The sequence below is a fragment of the Carassius carassius genome, chromosome 22, assembly GCF_963082965.1.
Source record: "Carassius carassius chromosome 22, fCarCar2.1, whole genome shotgun sequence".
In the NCBI taxonomy this organism is placed as follows: domain Eukaryota; kingdom Metazoa; phylum Chordata; class Actinopteri; order Cypriniformes; family Cyprinidae; genus Carassius; species Carassius carassius.
The window spans coordinates 24,809,022-24,833,836 of record NC_081776.1 but is presented as its reverse complement, the minus strand read 5'-3'; the positions used below and the strand labels follow the sequence as shown (position 1 = coordinate 24,833,836).

Below are 24,815 nucleotides of genomic sequence, written 5' to 3'. Positions count from 1 at the left end.
ATGCGGACCTACATTACCCCAGTAAAACTACATAAATTTAATCCAAATATTCTAGATAGTTGTCTAAAATGCAAACAAGAAATTGGTACCCTTTATCATTGTATATGGGAGTGTAATGAGATTCAAGGATTTTGGAAGGAGATTGTTTTTATGATTGGTAAACTGGTTGAAGAAAATGTTCCTCTTGCACCTAAATTTTGTTTGTTTCATATATACCCAGTAAATTTTGAGGTGAATGCAAGAAAGCGAAAACTAATTGATTTCAGTTTGCTTCAGGCCAAGCGTGCTATTGCTTTAAAATGGAAGGAGACCCAAGGACACTCCTGTAGTCCTGTAGAAATGACCTGCAACCTTGCATTGGAAAAACTGACTTATGTCGTTAAAGGGAAACTAAAAGACTTTTACAAAATTTGGGCTCCCTTTTTGCACTACTGTAACCTAGTTGATCAGACAACATGGGATGACTGAAATAGCAAAGTAAACTACACAATGTAAAGCTGTGAACTGTGATACCGAAATGTATATATATATATATATATATTTTTTTTATGGTTTAGTTTTGTTCTAGATGTCCTGTAATGTGCTTCTTGTTATTGTCTTTATTTAATATTTATTATTTTTTTTGTATTTATTTATTTATTTATTTATTTTGTAATTTATTTTTATTTTTTGTCTTTGTTTATATTGTTTTAATGTACAAACAAAAGCCAATAAACATTTTTTTTGAAAAAAAAAAAGCTCTTTCGGGGTTGTTCCTGATGCATCCCAGATCAATCAATACTTTCCCTTTGCATATATCCCTATATTTTTATAGGTGCACATATGAATTATCACTATTTATTTATTTTTAAACACTAATTTTGGATACTCTGTTCCCTAACCACTGACCTGGCCTATTTCTAAGCTCGGGGCGCCCCTGTCTGTAATGCTGGGTGATCGAGAGTTGGAAGAGCGAGTTACGACTAGAACCCCCGTCTAGCGTCTTACATTCTTCTCGGGATTTCCCATACCCCTACTTTGGCTTACCCGGCCGTAAATGCACTGCCCTTCACATCCTCTCGTGCTTTTCGGCTCTCTGTGCTTGACCCAGCACTGCCTATTTATGGCCCTACGTGTCCATTGTCCCTCGGTGCTTGACCCAGCACTGCCCTTTACGGGTTCACATGCCTGTTAAGAATGAGTTTTTGTCCCTCCCTGGACGGTGCACACCTAGAAAAAATTCACGTCTCTCTGAGACTTATAGGTGTGCACTTTTACCCCCTGTAACTGTACACATCTTTAAATATATCTTATCCTAAGACCTACCGATGTGCACTTGTACCCCTTTTACTCACAAGGTTACTTCATTTACAGGTGTACCGTGACACCATTTTACCTACTCCACCCCGGAGCTGGTGTCTACCCCCTCATGTCTGAGTGAGTCTATCGTTCCTCTTTCTCTCGACCCCCTCCACTTACAGACAGTCCCTAACCAATAATATTAAATATAAAATCTTTCCTACCTTGGTTTGATGATTGATCAGGGATGTCACCAAAGAACGATTGCCCACATCCTCCACCATTAACTGTTGGGGTTATTTAACAGTTAAAACCCAAAGACCAGATATGTCGCAATGAAGACCAGGAGTCAGAGATGAGTTCAATTAATAATAATAATTTTACTGAAGAAAATAGTTTGCAGTTTCATCAGCAGAAGTCAGCTTCAACACTTTCGCAGGAGTTCGCAGGCCGCCCCCCGTACAACTCAAAATCAAACACAGTTATACCCTGACAGAGGATACTAATTGGGTCAATACATAAGTCAACAAAATTCTGATTGGTTCCAAAACCTAGATAAACTCTCCAAAGACGTATATCTGATACGCTGGACACTGGCAGTTGATCGTTTGTCCTGGGACTGTCTGAGCTTCTCCCTGTACAGACAGATACTAACACACATACACAGAGAACTTATCTAAAATTCAAGGCTTTCTAGCACTGGCGAGTGTCTTATCATTACGGTTGGATACACACACATAATATGTGGACATTAATCTTGAGGAAAAGAAATACAGGATAAAACAGAGTTCTTAATATCTAGTATACATTTAGACATGTCATAGTACTGCATGTCTCCCTCGTAGCACATAGAGGAGAGGCCTCCTCCGGTCCCTTTTGGCTGACCTTGTGACCCTAGGAAAGAGAATACACTCACACATGTTCGTGACATTTAAAACCTAAGACTTCTAACAACACTTCTAAGAAGAGAAAATATGCTTCTGAGTAGGCATGCATCAATCTATGGTATATAGATGGCTTCTTCATTTAGTCACATCATACAACAATCTTGGTGGTTAAATATTGATCAAACACTTGATTCATAATGAGATAATATATATATTGAAGAAAGGATATAATCAGCGGCATAATCTCCATCCTCTCCTTCAGTATATTATATATTCACATAATAAATCATAAATCGGGGATTAAACGTGGAGTTCTGTATGCTAAATATCAAAATAAGCGTATTTGCACAGTGCCTATAACTGCGCTTTGCATTTTGCGAGATTGACATACTAAATAGCAGACTAACCCAGTTTACTCTCATTCATTTAGTTCACAAATGAGATAAGCTATGTACCAGTTCATTTCATTCACGAACGACTCGCTCACGAACGACATGTGTGTTAGTTCAGTAATTTCATTCACGAACGAGATTTACTAAATCATTCAACTCATTCACGAACGACATGTGTACCAGTTCAGTCATTTCATTCACGAATGATAAGATCTGTAGATCTCGTTCAGACTCATATGAAACTCGTACATTAAAGGGCGTATTCGTTCACTACATTCAACAAATCACATGCTTTGTCACATCTCATACTCCAAGGCTATTGGCTCGAGGTTGAGTAACTCTCTGACAGGATGAAACAGTTCACAGAGCTACCCGGTTCACCGAGCTGTGCATGCGCTGCTAATAGCGCCGCGCTGCTGTGGAGGAAGGAACTTCAGTGAACGAGAAATATGAGTCAGTGAATTGCGTGAACGAGAACGATTTGTTCACCTAAAAGATTCATTCAAAAAGAACGATTCGTTCACGAACGACACATCACTAATCAGAACGATAGTGAACTTGAACGAGAGCAAACGCAGTTGCGAATGATAAATGTAATCAGAATCATTTGAGTAAACAAATCTAGATGATTATCAAGTTTGAAGTTTAAACCATTGATGTATATAATTTTTTGAATGTTAACTGATGTTAGAACGAGGTTGTGATGAGACGGACGCAAGAGATTTAATCAACATCTTTTCCAGGGAGAAACTATTTTATTTTTGTTTTCTGATTTATACCTTTCCTTAGTGAGTACAAGTTTCATCATACGAAGTGTATTTAGTTATTCTGATTGTGAATACTGTGAATTGTAATGTGAAAAAAAAGAATCCAAAGGATAAAAAGTAATGTAAAAGTTTAGTGTTTTAATTTCTGTGATTGTATATAATCATGTTTGTTAGATGTTTTACATGTTCAACAAAGATAATTTGGTATCGTGAAGTATGCACCATGCGGTTCTAGCTTTGCTAACACTGTTCATAGGCCCTAGTGTTAAATTGAGCACATGGTGATTGTGTATGTTCTAATGTATGTGTAAATGATTGAGACAGAGTTTGATTTAATTTAAAATGATTTATTTGGACAATTTCATTAATGTTTAATTTGGCTTTGTTGTTACAAGGCCGGGTTTTTTTTTTTGTCCTTGCTGAAGACTTGTGTTCCTGAATCTGTCCTTGCCGAATATTCATATTACGGTTTGGACTTGCAAGCCATTCCACCAACTCGTACCTGAAACAGAGAAAAGAGAGTGAAATCTGCCGAACTGGTAGGATCAAAATATTTTTTTTATTAGCTTTGAGTTTTTTCTTTTTCAGTGGATCAATTTTTTTTTTCTCTCCTAGATTACATTTTTCCACTTTTGATGAACATTGCTTTATATTTTTTGAATTTGAGATTTTTTTAAATTTTTTAATTTAAACTGAAACTCAACTGAACATTAAGACTGAGTTTGAATGGAAAAACTGAGAAAATTTTGAAATTTAGTGTGTGGAAATTATTATTAATTTCTGTATTCTGAATCTGAACCTTGATTTGGGGATTTAGAATTTTCATTTTCTTAATAAATAAATTGAATAATAAAAACTCAGAATAACAAAAGGATTGTTATTTTTGTTTAGTTTATTTTTAGTTTTGATTCTGTCATTTGCCAATTTAAAAGAGAATGACAGAAGTCTGATTGACTGAACGAATAACCAATCAGAACAATACATTATATTATTTTTCACTATTGGTTGTTGCTTTTCTTTATTTTAGTTTATGCTGTGTAATTTATTGATTATAGACTATTTCTAGATTACACTATTATACATACTACTTACCTTTGCTCCAGTGAGATGATCCTTATCTTCTGTTTCTGGTCCAAAAGCATTCCCAGTGATTTCACAAGCGTTAAATACAGTGACCTAGAATTTATTAATATAGAATTCATAGAGTTTTACACAATAGTAGGACCCCGTTACATAAAAAACTTGGCGAGCTGCCAGCCAGGAGCAAAGTTACAGCATAGTGTAATAGTTATTAATCAACTTGATAACTGCAACACACAATAAAGAGCTTAATTAAGCTCTTTATTGCCCCCCCCCCCCAAAGAAAATAATTTCTACCAGTAGAAATGGAAATCGTGAAATGTGAGAACAATGACGTCATGAAATCAGTTATTGTCAGTGTCATCACTCTCTCTGACCTAGACCAAGAACTAGAAGCCTGTCTTCAGAAATATGGATCAATCAAGCGCAACTTGCTTATTGACAACACAGAGTCCCATCACAGTGCAATTGTGGAGTTTGTCTGTGAATCTGCTATGAGTAATTTGGAGCCCTTACTCCCTATGGAAATTCTGAGTACTCGGGTTGCAAATGTTCTCTTCCATATTCGTAGTCTTGGGAGCATGTACTGTTATGAGGATGAAGGTGATGAACCCAATTGCTGACAGTTGTCACAGCAACACAGTTTATTGAACGAATAACAGGAAAAACAAAGCCCACGAGGGGGCAAAACAAGGGCAAGACTGACGAGAGATAAACTAGACTAACACTAGGACAAACTACACTCTAACAAAAACAGGATCACACTTCTACTAGACAAGACTTTCAATAGATTTACTCACATAGATTGACACGCAATGTTAGACAATGTACCGACCCAGGACAGAGAACATGAGGAGATTAAATGGGGAGCAAACTAATCAGGAACAGGTGACACAGGTGAAAGCAACAATCAAATGATTACAAGATGATGACAAGGGGGCGGGATAAGGTGACAAGACAACACAAGCACATGGCCCAAAGTACACAAAACACGGGCCTGTCATGATCCTACCTCAAGACTAGAGAAAAATCAGGACATGAAGGCAGAATCATGACAGAACCCCTCCCTTAAGGAGCGGCTTCCAGACGAGGAGTCTTAGGTGGACGGGACGAAGGCTGACGACGAGGGGTCCGGACAGGTCTGGGTGGTGTAGGGTGGGGAGTGATCGCGAGTGAACATCTTCAGGACACTTGACAACATCTACTGGACACATGACAACATCGGAGTACACATAAACTGGGTCGGTAATAGCGCTCACTGCGGCTGGCTCGGGATTAGCGCTTACATCGGCTGGCTCGGGATCCGCGCTTAAAGCGGCTGGCTCGGGATCAGCGCTCACTGCGGCTGGCTGGGGTACGGCGCTCACGGCAGCTGACTGGGGTCCGGCGCTCTTAGACTCAGGACTAGACATGACGGGGACTTCAAGAATTTTGACAAGACGTGACAAATAATCTGACAGGATTCTAGCAGCAATGACTACAGGCATCTCCAGACGAGCCGAGACAGACTGCAACACTGCTTCAGCTGCAGTGTCGGCCGCGGCTCTCTCAGCAGATCCGGGGATAGCGCCTGCAGCAGCGGGCTCTGGAACAGCGCTTGCAGTGGCGGGCTCTGGAAAAGCGCTTGGGACAGCGCTTGAAGTAGCGGGCTCTGGGACAGGCTGAGATGAAGGACGAGAGGCTCCCTTTCTCCTCGTCTTTCTCTTAGGTCGTGGTGTGGAAGTCATAGCCGGACTTGTGACCGGCCGGAGAAGCTCAGCGGGATCTGTGACTTGAGTTGGAAGGGCAGTCTCAGGCAGCGCTGACTCAGTCGAGGATGACTCCGACGAAGAATCCCACGAAGTCCGTCTCCCTCGTTTGCCACAAAGATCAACAGAAGTGGATGGGACCTCGAAAGAAGTGGAGTGAGCCTGGTCCCCTTGAGAAACAACAGCCAGGACCCGACCCTCCAGGATCACGGGCAGCTTGGCTGGTGTAGACAACACGGTGGGACCCTGCGACTCCTTTCAACATAGACAGTTCACCATGTCCCGGAACGGGCAGTGGACCAGCTTCTCCCGTTCAGCCAGAGGTGGGGGAACCTTGAGGCCAGCAAGGAAGTAGCGATTTAGGAGGATGTCAGGTAAGAAAAACCTCCTTTCTTCTGCGACTCGAGCGTACTTCTTCAACAGCAGCTCACCCTGAGGGGGTATTGGGAGCTCTCCCTCCCCTCGAGTCAGAAATGGTCTTGAACCACCAGTCTTCAAGAAGATCCAATTGCTGATCGCCAGGGGAAGGCAAACTGTCTGCTGGGTTCTGCTCTGGTCGGTACATTCTGTTATGAGGATGAAGGTGATGAACCCAATTGCTGACAGTTGTCACAGCAACACAGTTTATTGAACAAATAACAGGAAAAACAAAGCCCACAAGGGGGCAAAACAAGGGCAAGACTGACGAGAGATAAACTAGACTAACACTAGGACAAACTACACTCTAACAAAAAAAGGATCACACTTCTACTAGACAAGACTTTCAATAGATTTACTCACATAGATTGACACGCAATGTTAGACAATGTACCGACCCAGGACAGATAACATGAGGAGATTAATTGGGGAGCAAACTAATCAGGAACAGGTGACACAGGTGAAACCAACAATCAAATGGTTACAAGATGATGACAAGGGGGCGGGGTAAGGTGACAAGACAACACAAGCACATGGCCCAAAGACAAGGCCATGTGCTTGTACACAAAACACGGGCCTGTCATGATCCTGCCTCAAGACTAGAGAAAAATCAGGACATGAAGGCAGAATCATGACAATGTACGTCCCTGCAGTTAGTATTCTGCAAGCCATCGCTCAAGCCAGTGGGAAGTCTCTGCAGGATGTTCTTCAAATTGAGCTGCAAAAGATCTCTGTTTTGAAGGTTCCAGCAGACGAACCCTCTAGACCTGGTACTCTTGCAGAAGTGATCTCTGAACCCAAAAACCTTGGCAAGGAGAGCACACCGGTAAAGTCACCCTACCAGCTGAGAAGCCCTGATATTAGTGTTGCTGATACAATGTCATTGAATCTGCCTACAAGTGCTATGAATCCTCCAGGTATTCAGCGAGTAGTGATGGAGCATGTAGTGAAAACAAGTGATGCTATGACTCCTTCTCATGCTTTCCGTCTTAAAGCTTTCTCAGGAAGAAGTCCAAGACCTAGCTTTGAACCAGACTTTGATACTTGGCGAGCCAGCGTTGACTTTCTACTTAATGATGTGTCTCTTTCTGACTTGCACAAAACTAGAAGAATTCTTGACAGCCTGCTGCCCCCAGCCTCAGATGTTGTCAGGCATGTTGGTCCAGATTCTTCACCAGCACAGTGCTTAGAGCTTTTGGAATCTGTGTATGGCTCAGTGGAAGACGGAGATGAGCTGCTAGTTAAGTTCATAAGTGCTCTGCAAAACCAGGGAAAAAAACCCTCAACTTACCTTCATCTTTTGCACGTGATGTTAAGTGCCACAATCAGGCGTGGTGGTGTCACAGAGGCTGAACATAGTCGTTTTCTTCTTAAGCAATTCTGCCGAGGTTGCTGGGACAAAAGCTTGATTGCCGACCTGAAGCTGGATGGAAGGAAAATGTCACCCCCTTCTTTTGCTGAGCTTGTAGTAGTCTTTCGTACTGCAGAAGACAAACAGTCTATAAAAGAGGAGAGAATGAGGAAACATCTTGGCTTAAACAAGCATGCTCCTGTTCCAGTCAAGTTTCGGATGACCACTCACCAACAGTCTGTTTACAGCAGCGATGTATCTGATGAGCCTAAGGATGAATTGCAACCTCACTCTAGTCAAAAACAGAAGTCAAAAAGCAATGCTTATAAGTCTGAAGTATATGCACTTAAGAAAGAAGTAGAAAAGCTTCAAGCTTAGATTTCTATGATGAAGACTGACCCTGTTAGAAAAGAGAAGACTCAACATGACAATGAACTTTATGAATTGAAGCAGCAAGTAGCTGATCTCCAAGCTCACTTTGTTCCAAGAGTACAAGAGATGTATTCAGAGAAATCTCCAGCTTATAGGAATGTCAATGTAAGCCATTAGACCTCGGATGATGAAACCAGAGATGCACGAAAGCTCACGACCAGGGAGAATTATTCAAATTATTCAAAGATCGTGAAACCTCTTAATGATCTTACGGTTGGATATCCTCTACTGCAAAAGGATCGCAGAAAAAAGATTCATGAGACCAAGCAATACTACGATCCTAACGAACAATTTGGAGAACGATGGTCCAAAGAGTGTCAGCAAGCGTTCGACACTATCATTGCAAAACTTACATCTGCTCCAGTGTTAGGATTTGCCAACTCCAAGCTGCCATATGTGTTGCACACTGACACCAGTACTAGCGGTCTTGGTGAAGCACTGTATCAAGAGCAAGATGGGCAGAGGAGAGTCATTGCTTTTGCAAGCCGGGGACTTACCAGGAGTGAAGCAAAGTACCCAGCCCACAAGTTAGAATTTTTCTCTAATACGCATTAATCCACAAATGACTTAAGCTGTTAACTTTTTTTAATGTGGCTGACACTCCCTCTGAGTTCAAACAAACCAATATCCCAGAGTAATGCATGCACTCGAACAGTACACTGACTGAACTGCTGTGAAGAGAGAACTGAAGATGAACACCGAGCCGAGCCAGATAATGAACAATAGATTGACTCGTTCACGAGTGAAGAACCGGTTGCATCGGTTTTCGGATCACGAGTAGTTCTTTCGGACAGTTTGATTCAATAGACCGGTTGAAGAAAATGGTTCACCGGTTCTTTTGCGCTCGACGTAATGGCATCATTTGCGATGATTGCCCTTGATTCAAGCCTTCGGTTTACCCGCGCTCATAACCTTTACACAGAATCAGTTCAGAATCAATCACCAAAAGAATCAGTTCAGTTCAGACGCCCTTTGTGTTGGTCTGCTTCACGCTGAATCACACATGCGCAGTATCATCAGCTCCTCGGTTCACGAATCAGACGCATCTGACAGAAACGGTTCTTGACTCTTGAATGAGTCATTGTTTTGTTCGTTATCTGGCTCTTCTCGGTGTTCATCTTCAGTTCTCTCTTCACATCAGTTCAGTCAGTGTACTGTTTGAGTACATTAATTACTCCGGGATATTGGTTTGTTTGAACTCAGAGGGAGTGTCAGCCACATTAAAAAAGTTAACAGCTTAAGTCATTTGTGGATTAATGCGTATTAGAGATGTGAACCGTTTAAAATTATTCAGTTCGATTTGGTGAACTGAATGATTCATTCGCTAACCGGATATCCAGACTGCTTTGATTTGAACTCTCTCTCACAACAGACACGGAAGAGAAGACAATGCTGAATAAAGTCGTCGTTTTTGCTATTTTTGGACCAAAATGTATTTTCAATGCTTCAAAAAATTCTAACTGACCCTCTGATGTCACATGGACTACTCTGATGATGTTTTTCTTACCTTTCTGGACATGGACAGTATACCGTACACACAGCTTCAATGGAGGGACTGAGAGCTCTCGGACTAAATCTAAAATATCTTAAACTGTGTTCCAAAGATAAACGGAGGTCTTACGGGTTTAAAACAACATGAGGGTAAGTTATTAATTACATAAATTTGCTATCTGGGTGAACTAACCCTTTAACACTGGAATTCAAGATACTTGTGCTATGAGCTTCTCCACCCTTCCTCCAGACTCTAGGACCTTGGTTTCCAAATGAAATACAAAACTTGCTCTGCTCTAAAAAGTGGACTTTGGACCACAGTCCAGGTCTTCTTCTCCTTAGCCCAGGTAAGATGCCTCTGACGTTGTCTGTGGTTCAGTAAATAATGTAAGCCAAAATCATCACAATTAAAAGAACCAAAGACTTAAACTACTTCAGACTGTGTGCACATAATTTATTTAATGCATGAGTTTTACAATTTGAGTTGAATTACTGAAATAAATGAACTTTTTCCATGACATTCTAATTTGTGATGGACCTGTACAGTATATTTGACTGAAATGTCAGTAATAACTGAAACAAGTCGAAATGAGACCATGCAATTCACATGCAAGTAATAAAAAGTAATAAAAAGATACTTTTCAAATACATTTCAGGTGAATTTGATTCTGTTAACAAATCTTCAAAATGCAGAATGATGATAATTTTAACAAAATAAGACAAACCAATAAAAACTTTTTTTTTTGTGCCTTGATATATCTATTGTGTATAGTTATATATTCACATTACCTTGCGTTGTGACTAACCCCCAATTTCCACCAGATGCGTAACGGCTGCGGAACGGCTCCGCTGCGTGACAGCTCCGTGTTCCGTCGTCCGTCAATACCCACCAGGTCCGGATTTGTTGCGGAACGGCTGTGTCACGAGGCCCCATGTAATCTCGCAAATTCTGGTGTGATCGCGCAATATGTAGTTTCTATAATCAGAACAGTTTTTCATCCGGAGGAGTATAGGATAGAACTCTTTTCTTTTCTCTTTTCATTTCTTCATCCATCGTGTCAACGGGGTTAAAAATTCAACAAGCCTGTCTCCGGCCATTATGACGTTTTCAAGGTGTAGTGTAGGGAAATATGAGCACGGTGTATTTTATTTTGAAAATTAAACGGATCTTTTATTTTGTTTCTGGCTGTTCTGTCACTCGACTTCCTGTCCTGCGTACTTTGCCCTGTAGTGCTGCGGAGCGCTCCGGCATCCGGCAAAAATAGAAGCTTTGCGTATCTGCTCCGCAGGGCTGCGGATCGCCGTAGTCGGAACGCAGCTGTAACGCATTCAGTGGAAATACACTCATTGACTTTAATGGAAACCTATTGACTCCGCCGCCGTGCCGGAGCCGTAACGCAGCCGTTACGCATCTGGTGGAAATTGGGGGTAACAACACCCTTCAGCCGTTATTTTTTCACGATACAGCACAGCCTCTCATACCTTATTGCTTACATAAACAATGAATATAATAATTGTCATGTTGTTGTTTTTCAAGTCAGAAAACATTTCTTTCCTGTGTGCAGTGCAGTTTAACTGCACATACCCAGAACAGAAATTTCATGCACACTTTATCCATGACAGACCCACTTGATGTGTTGGTGCAGCAAATGGTTCAGGATGGATGCAGGAAAATGAGTTTTTAGTTTTCCAACACCATTTTACCAAACACACAAAGTCATCACAAGAGTCCAAGGTACTCCTTTATTTGGGTAATCATGGTTCCCATATGTCATTGTCTCCACTGAATTTTTGCAAGGAGCATGGTATTGTGCTGTTGACCTTCCCACCTCACTGCAGTTACACTCCAGCCACTGGAGAAAAATTGCTCAAAATCCAAAAAAAGGTCTTCAGTTTGAAAGAATAGATGAATGAAACAAGTCAGTCCTCTGAAGATTGCCTTGTATGAGGTGAATTATTTTCATCTTCTGTCCTTGGGGAAAAATGGGTGAAGTCATGACTGTGATGAACAGTAAACATTAAATGTACTATTTTCACTTTGCTATGTATTGTTCAGATTTTTTATGTTTTTTCAAATGTTCTACATTGATTTTCGTGCAATAAAGCAATTAAAAAGCAATTTTAAGTTTGTTTTGACAAGCTTATATAAAGAATTTTGCATACAGCTGCCTCACAAAAAAAGCAATTCCATTAGTCAAGTCACTTTTATTTATATAGCACTTTATACAATACAGATTGTGTCAAAGCAGCTTTATAGTGTTAAATAGGAAAATAGTGATAATAATGCAAGAGGACAATAGTAAACAATCAAGTTTATAGTTAAAGCCATAAATCAAAATGATAATTGCAATTATTATAATTTCGGCAAATAATTGAGATTCATGATTTTTAACTATGCAGCTCTATTCTTTCATATCTATCCATATGTATCGATCCATAATAATGAATGGATTGATAGATGCGTGGATATCTATCTAGATGCACAAACAATATCCACCTCTGGTATAGACAGAATAGGGTAATACTTTCTATGAAGCCCGTATTTATAATACATTATAAAGGTATTCAGAAGACATTATAATGAATGCATAATGCATTATAAAAAACCTTATAATGTGTTATATCAACTTGTGAATATTCATAACAACAGTTATAATACTTCATAATACGTATATGTGGTTATAAGTTTAAGAGTATGATTATTTATAACACAAAGAACACTATTAAATCTACTTCATTTACAGTATAATGGACTGTATCATATCTTGACATTATTTATGATCTGCAGATTATCTTACTACAGCTTGTGAGTGGTTAGATGTTGAGTGTTATTTGAGTGTTTCTGTGGAGCTAATGTTAATTAATTGATGTGAGATTAATACTCCAACTGAAAAAAATGCTATTTCTTATATGGCTAAATTTTATTTTGATGGTCCCCTTAATCAATCGATTATAAGTGACTTTGTATCTACATGCCAACTAACTCTCATTAGAGTATTAGATGCTCAAGAATGGTAGAATCTAGTATGGAAGAATAAGTTGACACTTGCAAAGACACAGTCAGTTTATCTGTTGGTTAACCATCAAAATAAAGTGTTGGCATATATTTACAGTAGCAGACATACTAATACTCTAAAGACCACTAGTTATGTAGATACAGTTACTTATTAACAGCTGTCTAAAGGGTCCCATCAAAATAATCGAACTGATATTACAGTAAAAATAGTTCAAAGCAAATTTGTCATATTACACGTTCATCTACATGTTTCTGTAGCTCAAGTGGTAGAGCATTGCGTTAGCAGCAAGCAAGTGCAAGGTTGGGGGTAAAAAGTGTTAGCCTGAATGCACTGTTAGTCGCTTTGGATAAAAGCGTCTGCTAAATGCATTAATTTAATTTAATTTAAAAATGTAATCTGATATGTTATCTGATCTTATGGCTGTTTGAGAGAGATACATTTTTTTAAAATTATTATTTATAAGTGGTCTTTGACCGCTTTAAGTAGCACCAGAAAAATGGCAAGATATGAGACTTATAATACATTATAACTATGAGAAATATAATCCATTGTAAAAGTGGATGCAACGTGTTTATTGTGTCATAAATAATCATACTCTTAGAGGCAATAACCACAAATAAGTAAATATATTTGTTATGAATATGCATGAGATGATACAACATATAAGTTTTTTTTTTTTATAATGCATTATGCATTCATTATAATGCTTAAAGAATACCCTTATAATGTATTATAAATACGGGCTTCATAGCGTTACCCAGAATAGTATTTGAATTTGTGTTCAAGTTAAAAAAAAACAAAAAACAATTAAATAATCAGTTAATCAGTCAGTTCAAATTGTGTTTTACAATTAACCCCACCTGTTGGGTAAGGTGTAACATTTGGTCTTCTGTCACTTTCATTGTAATTGTACGAAAATGGTAGGTCCTAGAAACAAAGTGTTTGTTTGTAGCAGTGTATGTTACTTGTGTAAAAGTATTAATGTAACATTGAAAAATGTATTTGAATAATTGACCAAAACCAAAAAGTGTTTGCCCCGCCCTCCCCTATTTTTATTCATTCTGTTGCACATTCTTAACACTTGTTTTTTATACACAGGGAAATGCAGGGTTTTGAAATGACTGATTTATAGTACAATACTGTATAACGTTTCAGAAATAAAACTCAGAGAGATGTGATTGTTTTTGTAAATATGCCTCATCTTATACATCATGTACAGTCTGTGTGATTAAAAGCTCCCCCATGGTTTAGTGTTACAAAAAGCAAACAAAAATAACAATATATTGCGACATTGAATTCTTTCCACACAGATAGGGTCTCACCATACCTATCAAAACTCATTTTGTCCTGGAACTCTTCCAAATATCACCCTGGGCTTCTGCTAAATTTGACTTAAAATTAAAACGTTAGTAAAATAATATTTTTGGCCATCAGAACCCCTTCTTGAATTAGGCATGTATTTTTTTACTGGACAATTAAAATCAGCCTTGCTGAGAAGAGACTTCTTTTAAACCAATAGAAAATATTACAAATCCCTATTTGAACACTTTGTGTGTATGTTACAATGTATTAGCAGAACTTACAACGACTTACAAATAACATTGTATCAGCGCAAATTTGGACGCTTTGGACTTTGAACCCTAACAATCAGATCGTGCAACGCTGTCAGAATACATGCAATGTGTGCGTGTATTAGAAAATAATGTTCTGCAGTGTATTTTTACTAATTGTTTAAAGCCATTTTGCGATTTCAATCATGCAGACTATTTTGGTGTATTTTGTGTCATGCAAACTGTACGCAGACCATCATGTAGATGTAAAAACCATAGTATACATTGGCCTTGAAATTTAGTTTTGAAGTTCTTCCACACAGTAGTTTTAATGCTCCTTTGTGATGTGAATTCTCATGTGCCTGTTAAAGCTTGATAGTTGAGTGAAACTGATTCCACACTGAGAGCATGTGTAAGGCTTCTCTCCTGTGTGAACTCTCATGTGTCTTTTAAGGCTTTCTTTTTTAATGAAACCATGTCCACACTGTTTGCAGGTGTAAGGCTTCTCTCCGGTGTGAACCCTCATGTGGACTTTAAGGTTTCCTTGTTGACTGAAATGTTTTCCACACTGTTGGCAGGTAAAAGGCTTCTCTCCAGTGTGAATTCCCATGTGGGCATTATAAATGCTTTTATGTGTAAAATTCTTTCCACATTGAAGGCATGCATAAGGCTGCTCTCCAGTATGAATTCTCATGTGCCTTTTAAGGTTTCCATTTTCAGTGAAACTATTTCCACACTGTTTGCAGGTGTAAGGCTTCTCTCCAGTGTGAACTCTCATGTGGACATTAAGGATTCCTTGTTGATTGAAACTCTTTCCACACTGTTTGCACGTGTAAGGCTTCTCTCCTGTGTGAACTCTCATATGTTTTTTAAGGTTTCCTTTTTCTGTGAAAGTATTTCCACACTGTTTGCAGGTGTAAGGCTTCTCTCCAGTGTGAACTCTAATGTGGACTTTAAGGTTTCCTTGTTGATTGAAATTCTTTCCGCACTGTTGGCAAGTGAAATGACTTCTAGTTCCAGTCTTCTGAGCTCTTTTCAGTGAGGAAGTCTTTTCAGTCTGTGAACAACTAAAATATTTTTCTCCAGTTATGAAATTATATTTGCTGTACTGATCTTTATCTTGCATTCCATTCAATAATTCACACTCCTCTTTCGGGTCTAGGGTAAAAAGATACAAATACAAATTAACACCCATTTAAAAGCAGCAGTAGAACAGAAATAATGACCAAATCTCCCTTTTATGTCCAAAAAGAAGTGTCAAACTCAGCTCCCTGAGGGTCACAGTCCTGCATAGGTTAGCTAAACTCTAGAGTGTTTGCCCCTACCGAAACTGAATTTGACATCCCTGGTAGAAAATATTCAAAAAATATTATCCTTACCCAATAAGCAAACTACCCGTCATAGTTATGTGAACTAAAGGCTGATTTATACTTCTGCATCAGACCTACGTCGAAGCCTACTCATAGATGTACTCCCTTACACCATAGGCTGACGTGCACCTTTCCAAAAATCTAACAGCGCATCAATTCTACGCAGACCTCAAGCACCGTCATTGGTCTGCTGGAAACCCTCCCGCCGTATGCACTTGAGTTTAGTGTGTTCATGTGCATGAATGAATGAATTGATGTATTTATATAGAGCTTTGTGTATTGTTGTAAATAGGAATGGGTATCGTTAAGGTTTTAACGGTATTACTACTCTTACCGATACTGCTTAAGGGTCCGGTACTTTAACGGTATTCTTATCAGTACTTTGTGTCATGTTACTTTGTGTTGTGTTAGGCAGTCGAAAACTTTGCATTTCTCTGTCTGCACATAATGCACTTTTGAAAGATGCTTTGACAGATTGCTTGTGTTTCCACCCTTACATGCAAATATTTTGTTGCACTTATGACAACGAGCGTTGTCTGCATCAACTCTAGTGAAGTATAACCACACTTTGGAAGGTTTTACTGTCTCCGCCATTGTCACTCTTTGTATTAAGCGGGAGTTTTCGTACTGTAAGGGGCCGTACACATATCGCGTCTAAAAACGCGTGGAAAACGCTAGGCAAGCCACTTTCTGATTTTGTTTCCCAAAGCCTTCGGGCACTTGCGCTCCTGAGGAGTCTGCCATTGCTAAGCAACCATGACGTGTTTTCTCCATGAAGACGCAGAAATTTCAGCAATGGATAAATGGATTTGCAGCACTAAAAACCGCTGCTACTAAATTAATAAAAAAATCAATATACAGCTATCAGCTGTTCTTTCATCTTGGCTGAGCTTTCAATGTTGTTACGGAAAAGGTGAGGAAGCTACATGACCTGCGGTGCGCTTGCGGCATTCTGAAAAGTTGAGATGCTTTTAACTCGATGCGGTGTGGACGCGCCTGGAAAAAACGAGCTCGTCGCACCGCGTGCACGTCGCGTTGCTTCCATTATGAGCGCACATACCGTGCGTCTACATTTGAAATAACGAACTTGAGCGCGCAAAAGACGCGATATGTGAACGGCCCCTTATACGTGTGTGTGCGCCGCGCTCGTTGTTGTGTGTGTGTGTGTGTGTGTGTGTGACTGACAGACAGCCTCCGCAGCACGCATGAGAGATCTCACAGACAAACGTCTTAATATGATCGCACATTAGAAATGTTTGGTGAGATAAAATGTGCACGATAACATTATCAAGCAAAAATACATAGTACATTAATTTTTTTTCCTCCAGTACCGAAAGCAGAACTGATAGCGTCAGATCTTTACTGATACTACGGTCTTTCATAATTTAGCCCCGGGGCCAGTTTAATACTGGGTTTCGGTACACATCCCTAGTTGTAAATACAAAATGCTTTACAATCGTGTGTGGGGTCTCTCCTCAACCATCACTACTTTAATATATTTAAATGTTACACCTTCTCATGTAAAATAAAACAAAGCAAAGAACAAGTGTCTTATTATTCTGCATAGTATTATACATCAGTACTTGTCCACGACAAACAATGGTGATCTGCCGTGGTACAAGTCCTTGTGGAGACTGAAAGAATGCTGCAATCTTCTTTTCCGGTGTTGTCTCCTTTTGTAGTTTTAAATAATCATTTGATATTTATTTGCCACCGTCATGGCTATAATACTTCTCCGACAAGCCGCTTCTTCTTCGGCTATTTCGTGGTACTGCGGACTAGCGGTTTGCATGTGTACTGCTTGTCGACGCGGACAATGACGCAGAAGTATATATGAAAACTGACGAATAGCCTACGGTGTAGAAGCCAATGCGTAGGTGCGATGCAGTAGTATAAATAAGCCTTAACACCCAGGAAGAAGTATTATTAAATATGTTGATACTGCAGTATCAAAGACATGACACCTAGATAAGACTGGCTTACGACTCAAAGGAATGTAGAGTTTCACTCTATAAGTATATTGGTGCCAGCGTGGCGGCCCTCCAGGCCTACAAATACACAAACTCTTACATACATACACACACACACATAGGCACATACAGTACAGACCAAAAGTTTGGAAACATTACTATTTTTAATGTTTTAGAAAGAAGTTTCTTCTGCTCGTCAAGCCTGCATTTATTTGAACAAAAAAACAGAAAAAAAAAACAGTAATATTGTGAAATATTATTACAACTTAAAATAATAGTTTTCTATTTGAATATACTTTAAAAAAATAATTTATTCCTGTGATGCAAAACTGAATTTCCAGCATCATTACTCCAGCCTTCAGTGTCACATGTCACATCCAGTCTATCACATGATCATTTAGAATCATTCTAATATTCTGATTTATTATGAGTGTTGGAAACAGTTCTGCTGTCTCATATATTTGATGAATAAAAGGTTAAAAAGAACTGCATTTATTAAAAAAAAAAAAATCTAATAATATATATTCTAATATTATATTTTAATTTAACACATCCTTGCTGAATAAAAGTACTGATTTTATTTAAAAAAAGAAAGAAAAAAAGACTGACCCCAAATTACTGACCAGTAGTGTATATTGTTATTACAAGATATTTATATTTTAAAAACTTTTTTTTTTACTTTTTATTCATCAAAGTATCCTAAAAAAGTATCACATGTTCTGAAAAAATATTAAGCAGCAGAACTGTTTCCAACTTTGATAATGAATCATCATATTAGAATGATTTCTAAAGGATCATGTGATAATGATCCTAAAAATTCAGCTTTGCATCACAGAAATAAATGATAATTTAAAGTATAATAAATTTAAAAACAATTATTTTAAATGGTAATAATATATCACAACATTAAATTTTTTCTGTATTTTTGATCAAATAAATGCAGGCTTGATGAGCAGAAGAAACTTCTTTCAAAAACATTAAAAATGTTAATGTTTCCAATCTTTTGGTCTGTACTGAAACTGCTGCTGGCATTAACACAACTGGAGCTGTTGTGTGGATCACAACAAAAACTAGACCAACAGATGCTCAACGACAAGCGTGTCCAAGCCTATAGTGTGCAAGCATTTCCACCACACTTTAGCTTATTGGTGGAGAGCAGTGATGCAGTCAGTCAGTAGATATGGTGATGATTGCCCATAATGATTGACAGATGCCAATGAGCAAATTTGGCCAGAATGCCAGGGTTACGAAGAACATTCACCCTGGGACATTTGCATTTCGGTTAAATTTCTAGGTACCCCAGACCACAATTTCTGAGAACCCCCAAAATTAAGTCTCCAACCTTCTCTGCTCCAAAAAAACACTAAACCATTACACTTCCACCTCCATGTTTGATTGTGGGTGTGAGGCAGTCTAACAACATAATCTCTCCAGTTCTCCATCTGACATAAGCTCTTCTGTTAGAGCAAAAATAAAACATCTGTCCACAGAACTTTATTCCAGTCATTCACAATCCAGTTCTCTTTTTTGCAACCATTAAGTTGCTTTGCTTTTTTTGTAGCCTGCAGAATTGCCATCAGTGTTTAACCATCAATGCTCAACTATCACCACCTGTTTGTCATAACATGTTTGTCTCTCATATTCAAATTTCTTAGCAGGACTAACTGAAAAAAAAAAACTGAATGGAAACCGTTTTACATGCCTTTGTCACATCTCGCCTTGATTATGGGACCTCTCTTCTTTATAGCCTTTCAGATAAATAAATTAAACAGTTGAGAGCACATTACTTCAATTCTTTCTTACCTTCCATAGTTAACTTTTTTTAAGGGGGTGGTGCTCTTGCATATGAGAGTTTTATAAATCCTTTCACTTAAAGCCAAATGTTAAAATTTTTTATTCATTTACTTTTTTCTCTTGCATTAAGAAGAGATAACTTTTTCAATTTGGAAAGTGAAGCGAGTATCAAAGGGGTCATATGATGTTGCTCAAAAGAACATTAAAAGTTTATGTGGCTGAATACCTCAAGCTATTGGGCATGCGTGTGATTTTAATGTTATGCCCCTTAAACATACTGTGAGGCCGTGTCCCAGAGTTCTAACGAACTACCTGTCAGATTATTCTACCAACACTGTATTTATCCTACTGTAAGTGTAGGTTTAGGGTTGGGGTAGGTCAGCGGTTCTCTATTCCAGGTTATCACAGGTTATTCTGCCATGATTCCGGTTCGAAGCAAACATAAATGTTCCATTCAAAGTGAACTAAAGTGTGCGAGATGTGAATTTAAATTGTATTTACAGTGGTATATGATTTCACACTTGTCCATGTGTGAAGACGTTGCAATGTAATAAAACCCATTACAAACGAGGCATTTGTTCTATCCAGTGGGGACATAATTATGGATTATGACTTATACTGCATTTTTACATGTCGCATTGCACTGCACAAACATAAAACCATGTCTGCATTTGTGATCTGAGAAATGACAAATAATACTTTCTAGGGATCTTAACTATTTATAAAGTTTGTAACGCTCCAAAAAGAAAGTAAAGCTTGAAATCACATCATGATACCTTTAACAAGTAAGTATTTTCTGTAGAGTTTGGAGATTAATAAAGTTCAAATGAGTGAGCTCAGCTTTGAGAAGAAAACCGACCTGTTTGTTCCTCAGTACCTTCACGTTTGACTCTGTATGCTTCTTCATTCCTCAAGTCTTCACTCTCCTCTTTAATAAACACCATCTCTATTTGTTCCTCAGTATTTTCATGTTTTACTCCGAATGCTTCTTCATTCCTTATGTCTTCATTCTCCTCTTTAATAAACACCATCTCCGTTTGTGTCTCAGTATCTTCACGTTTGAATCTGAATATTTCTTCAATCTTCAAGTCTTCACTCTCCTCTTTAATACATTCCATCTTTATAATAGTGTGTCACATGGATCTTAGCAGCTTCAGCAGGAGTTTTTCTGTGCGTTTTGACACTTTGTCCTGTTTAAAATGAGAATAATTAAACAAAAAATAAAAATAAATCCAAACTGAATCTCTGGGTTTGTCTCAAACAGCCTTTAATCACCTCAAATGGCAAAACACAACCAAAGCTAGTACTACAGAATAATATAAGAATACTATACAAATAATGATGTGTTACACTGTATGTTTAGTTATAATTTACTTTATTTATTTGTAGATAATATTAATAGATTCCACTTTCATGAAAACATTTGAAGTTAGTTTGTAACACGTTTCTGTTTGTTGTTTTGAGCAGCAGGTGTCATAAGCATGTGGTGATTCAAGCACTTTAAATTGGTGAATCATTTTGCGAAAGCAACTAATTGTCTCTGAGTTTCAAAAAGCTCAGTTTCTCAATCACTGCTTGCCAGTGACTGAATTTTTTTACGAACAGGATGAACTGATTAAGAAATAGGGAGCGAAGAGTACTTTCACAACATTGTATTTTGGTTGCAATTAGGCAATGTTATAGTACAAAGTCTTAAAACATAATCTATAATCTTAATGTTTTTTATAGTTTAAAAACAAATTACAAGGAGGAACTTTTTAGTTAATAGCCTTTAGGTGATTGTATCTCAAAGACATATGAAATATTACATGGTGTTCCACAAGGATCAGTTCTTGGACCAGTTTTGTTTTTATTATACATGCTCAATTTGTGGAGCATAATTCAGATATATGACATGAATGATATTTTTTATGCTGAGCATATTTAATTATAGATTTCAGTTGAGTTCAGAGACACTGAGTGCAGAGATTGTTTGAGTGTCAATCATTGTAAAAAGAATGAACACAATTTATTATTATTTAATTGAACAAAGATAAAACTGAAATTCACATTGTGGGCCTAAACGTAAGCGGGAGAGGATAGAAGATGGGTAGGGTAACCTGGGTGTGATTCTTGACTCTGACCTTAGTTTTAAGTCACATATCAAGTGACAAAAACGTATAATCATTTGAGAAATAAACCCAAGATTTGTCCTTTTTTATCTTTGAATGATGCTAAGAAACCCATTCATGCTTTTTATCTTCTCGCATCTTGATTATTAACCAGAGTACTAATGAAAATAAAATAAAAAAGGAGGGAGCATATTACACCAGTTTTAATGGAATTGCAATAACCAGTCCATTATTGGTTTTTAAACTCTGCACAATCTGGCACCTCTATACATTTCAGACTGTCGAGATATGTCCTGAATCGTAGTTTCAGATCCTCTTATGCTAGTCTTCTTAGGAAAAATATTATTATTCATTTATTTATTATTATTTAACTATTTTCAAAAATGCATAAAACAAAGCTTACGTTGCATGTGTAAATGTGTGTACATATGTGCAAAAATAGTCATGCCTCATCATAGTTTTTGTGGCCTATATTTGTGTGTTTTTGCAATATATCTGCTTGTTAAGTCTGACGTCATGTTACCTCTTCCGTGTCCAAACGTTCTATCAGATACCACAAAAAAACAATAAAAGGTGCTAATATAAGACTCACAATGTGATATAATACTACCAAAAAAATAATCCTTACCTTTAACTCCATAACAAAATCCCAGATAGCAAGACAATGAAAATATAAATTTAATAAATATACAAATTATTTGTGTTTAGGATGCTGTGAGCATGGAGATTGTAGTGTACACCGTAAGTTTGAAAACGTTTAGCTTAAATGTTTAATATGAATAAACAGTGCTCATAAAAGTCTGCTACGGTAATATTCTCAAGTGAAGTGAGTTTCCTTTATTTCTACACCACATTTAACATTTCTAAAACTGCTGTATTATATATTATATTGTCTTATAGCCTATTATATAAACTGACTTCAAACAAAAACAAAGTTTTACATTCTCAATACTGCTTTCATATTCTCATTAAATTACAGCTTGATGTAGGCCTACTATCCACTTAAACATTCCTTTATCAAGTTTCAGTTCATAAACTTTACTGTACTGGCTTTATGTATTATGTAAACACTGCATAAATTTCACGTTTATGCATACAACTGTTTGACATTTATTTTCTGAAATGTAATTGATGCTTCCGTTGAATATTTACTTTACAGAAATAGTTAAGTTTAGTTTAAAACTCTGTTAGCATCACAACCGTTAACTAACTTTAGAGGTTAACTATAAGTCCCTATATACTCAAAACAGTTCTTTGTTTAGGGGTAAAACAAAGTTTGCAATTTGTGAGCAGCAGTATACTGTTAGCGAACATCCCAACACTGCCCACTCTGAGGAAAGTGACGTTTAAATGAATATGTAAATATATGCTGCGTGCTTTTCTCTCAGTAACAAAATAAACACAACAAAAATGGAGAAAACAGCAAGCATTTTTTTATGTAAAGCATCTGTTCATAGCAACATTGAAGTCACGTCACGTGTATTTACATGGCACTTTTTTCAATATATTGCTTAAAAGCAAGCAGCAGTATTAAACATGAAAAACTGTGTCAATGCCTCATTTCACAGGAAGCAAAACTTAATTTGCTACTATAAAGCAGGGCTATTCAATTAGTTTATTTGAAGGGCCAGATTATCGAACTGAAAATTTGAAGGGGGCCAGGTGGGGGCAGTCATCCCAATGTCCTCTGGGGGACAATTTAAATTGAAAAGCATATTCAGCTGTAAAATAAACAAATATTATACCAACAATAACATTTTTGATAGGTTAACATAAGTGCTATCGATCGATTAAAAAAAGCATTCACACATTTTCTATGTAATTAATTTCATTTTAATATATTTGTGTTATCATAACCATAAACATATTAAATCTCCAAATTAATGAATAACATAAATATGGTATATTTTAAATACAGTTTTTAATGGCATATTTTTGCCAAGTAGCTTTTTACCAATAATTTTATTAATATCACTATTAAATTAATATTCCCTCAATTTTAGCCAATAATCATAGCCTTTCAAGTAGTGTTGTCAAAAGACCCGGTACTTCGGTACCAAATGTCAAATGTCCATATGGACTAGTATCTGTAAATGTTAAGCCGAAAAAGTTGGTTGAAATATGAATCCGTGTTCTGCGCGTCTCTGTGTGAATGAATGAATGGCAGAAACGTGCGGGTTTGTTTACTACATAGACTGAAGCGCCTGATGCTTGCAGTAATTTCAGCATCTGCCGTCTCAATGAGGACATAAATATATAAACAACATCACCAGAACTGTTCTGAGTCACTTCACAAGCATTTTACCATTTCATTTGAGTAAAACCAGTGTCAATTTAAAGGTATTCACAGCAACCTGTCAAAACAACCCCCTCTACATTGTGAGTAAAGAAATTTTTTTTTTTTTTTTTTTATTGCATATGCGACTTTTACTCTGGAAGACTAAATTATGTCTATTGTTAGCCATTGGCTAATACATTCTTAGATTTTACTCGCCAATCTGTGTGTTCGAGGCTATTATAAGATTAGCACAGATATATTTTCCCTCACTGAACACTGACTGAGCGCTTCAGAGTTCTCTCCATCAAAGGATCTGTACTTTTCAGTTCATCTCAATGGACGCACAGCGCTGTATTTGCCGAACTGTAAACTCTGTGTGAAGGCGCACAACTCGCCGTCGCTTTACTGATATCGCTGTTTCTCACACATGCAGAGAGAGTACAAGAGTCTTACAACACTGAATCGACACCCTACATGTTAACTATATTCTTTGTTGTATTTTCCTGTCAAAATAATCCAATCAGCGGATGGCGGGCGGGCGGGTGCGGTTTTGAAAATTGGTCAAAAATGGTGCAGATGGATGGCGGACGGATGATGAGTTTTGTGATGCGGTTGCGGATTAAATAATTGCCCATTCGCGCATCTCTACTTGTCGGGGGGTGTCTTCCTTCTCAGCTGTGAAACAATGGCCTGAACTTGTGGACAAACTAATTAGTGCAAAACAATTTGAGTCGTGTGTGACTCTTCCCCCTGTGCTGGCCGAAGGTGATTGGTGGGCAGGATTAGGCCCGCGAGCCACCAATTGAATAGCCCTGCTATAAAGCATCATTCATGTTTTTTGCCACGGACATCTCAACTCCATGTACTCGACAGACAAAATGA

General features: G+C 37.9%; 1 protein-coding gene and 1 long non-coding RNA gene across 3 annotated transcripts; one reads left to right on the top strand and one right to left on the bottom strand.

Annotated features, from left to right (window-relative positions):
• Positions 1–3,111: 3,111 nt before the first annotated feature.
• On the top strand, positions 3,112–3,903 carry LOC132099165 (uncharacterized). Its single transcript, XR_009423037.1, has 3 exons — positions 3,112–3,150; positions 3,249–3,345; positions 3,720–3,903. It is a non-coding gene; the product is annotated as an uncharacterized LOC132099165 (long non-coding RNA).
• Positions 3,904–14,602: 10,699 nt separating this feature from the next.
• On the bottom strand, positions 14,603–20,731 carry LOC132099140 (gastrula zinc finger protein XlCGF8.2DB-like). Of its 2 annotated transcripts, none has more exons than XM_059505603.1 (2): positions 20,404–20,731; positions 14,603–15,568 (listed from the first exon to the last, which is right to left on the bottom strand). In XM_059505603.1, the coding sequence occupies exons 1-2, from the start codon at positions 20,660–20,662 to the stop codon at positions 14,739–14,741; spliced, it is 1,089 nt and encodes a 362-aa protein (XP_059361586.1). In that variant the 5' UTR covers positions 20,663–20,731; the 3' UTR covers positions 14,603–14,738. The 2 variants fall into 2 exon arrangements, with proteins under 2 accessions (XP_059361586.1, XP_059361587.1); XM_059505604.1 differs by having other exon boundaries at positions 20,422–20,731.
• Positions 20,732–24,815: the final 4,084 nt, after the last annotated feature.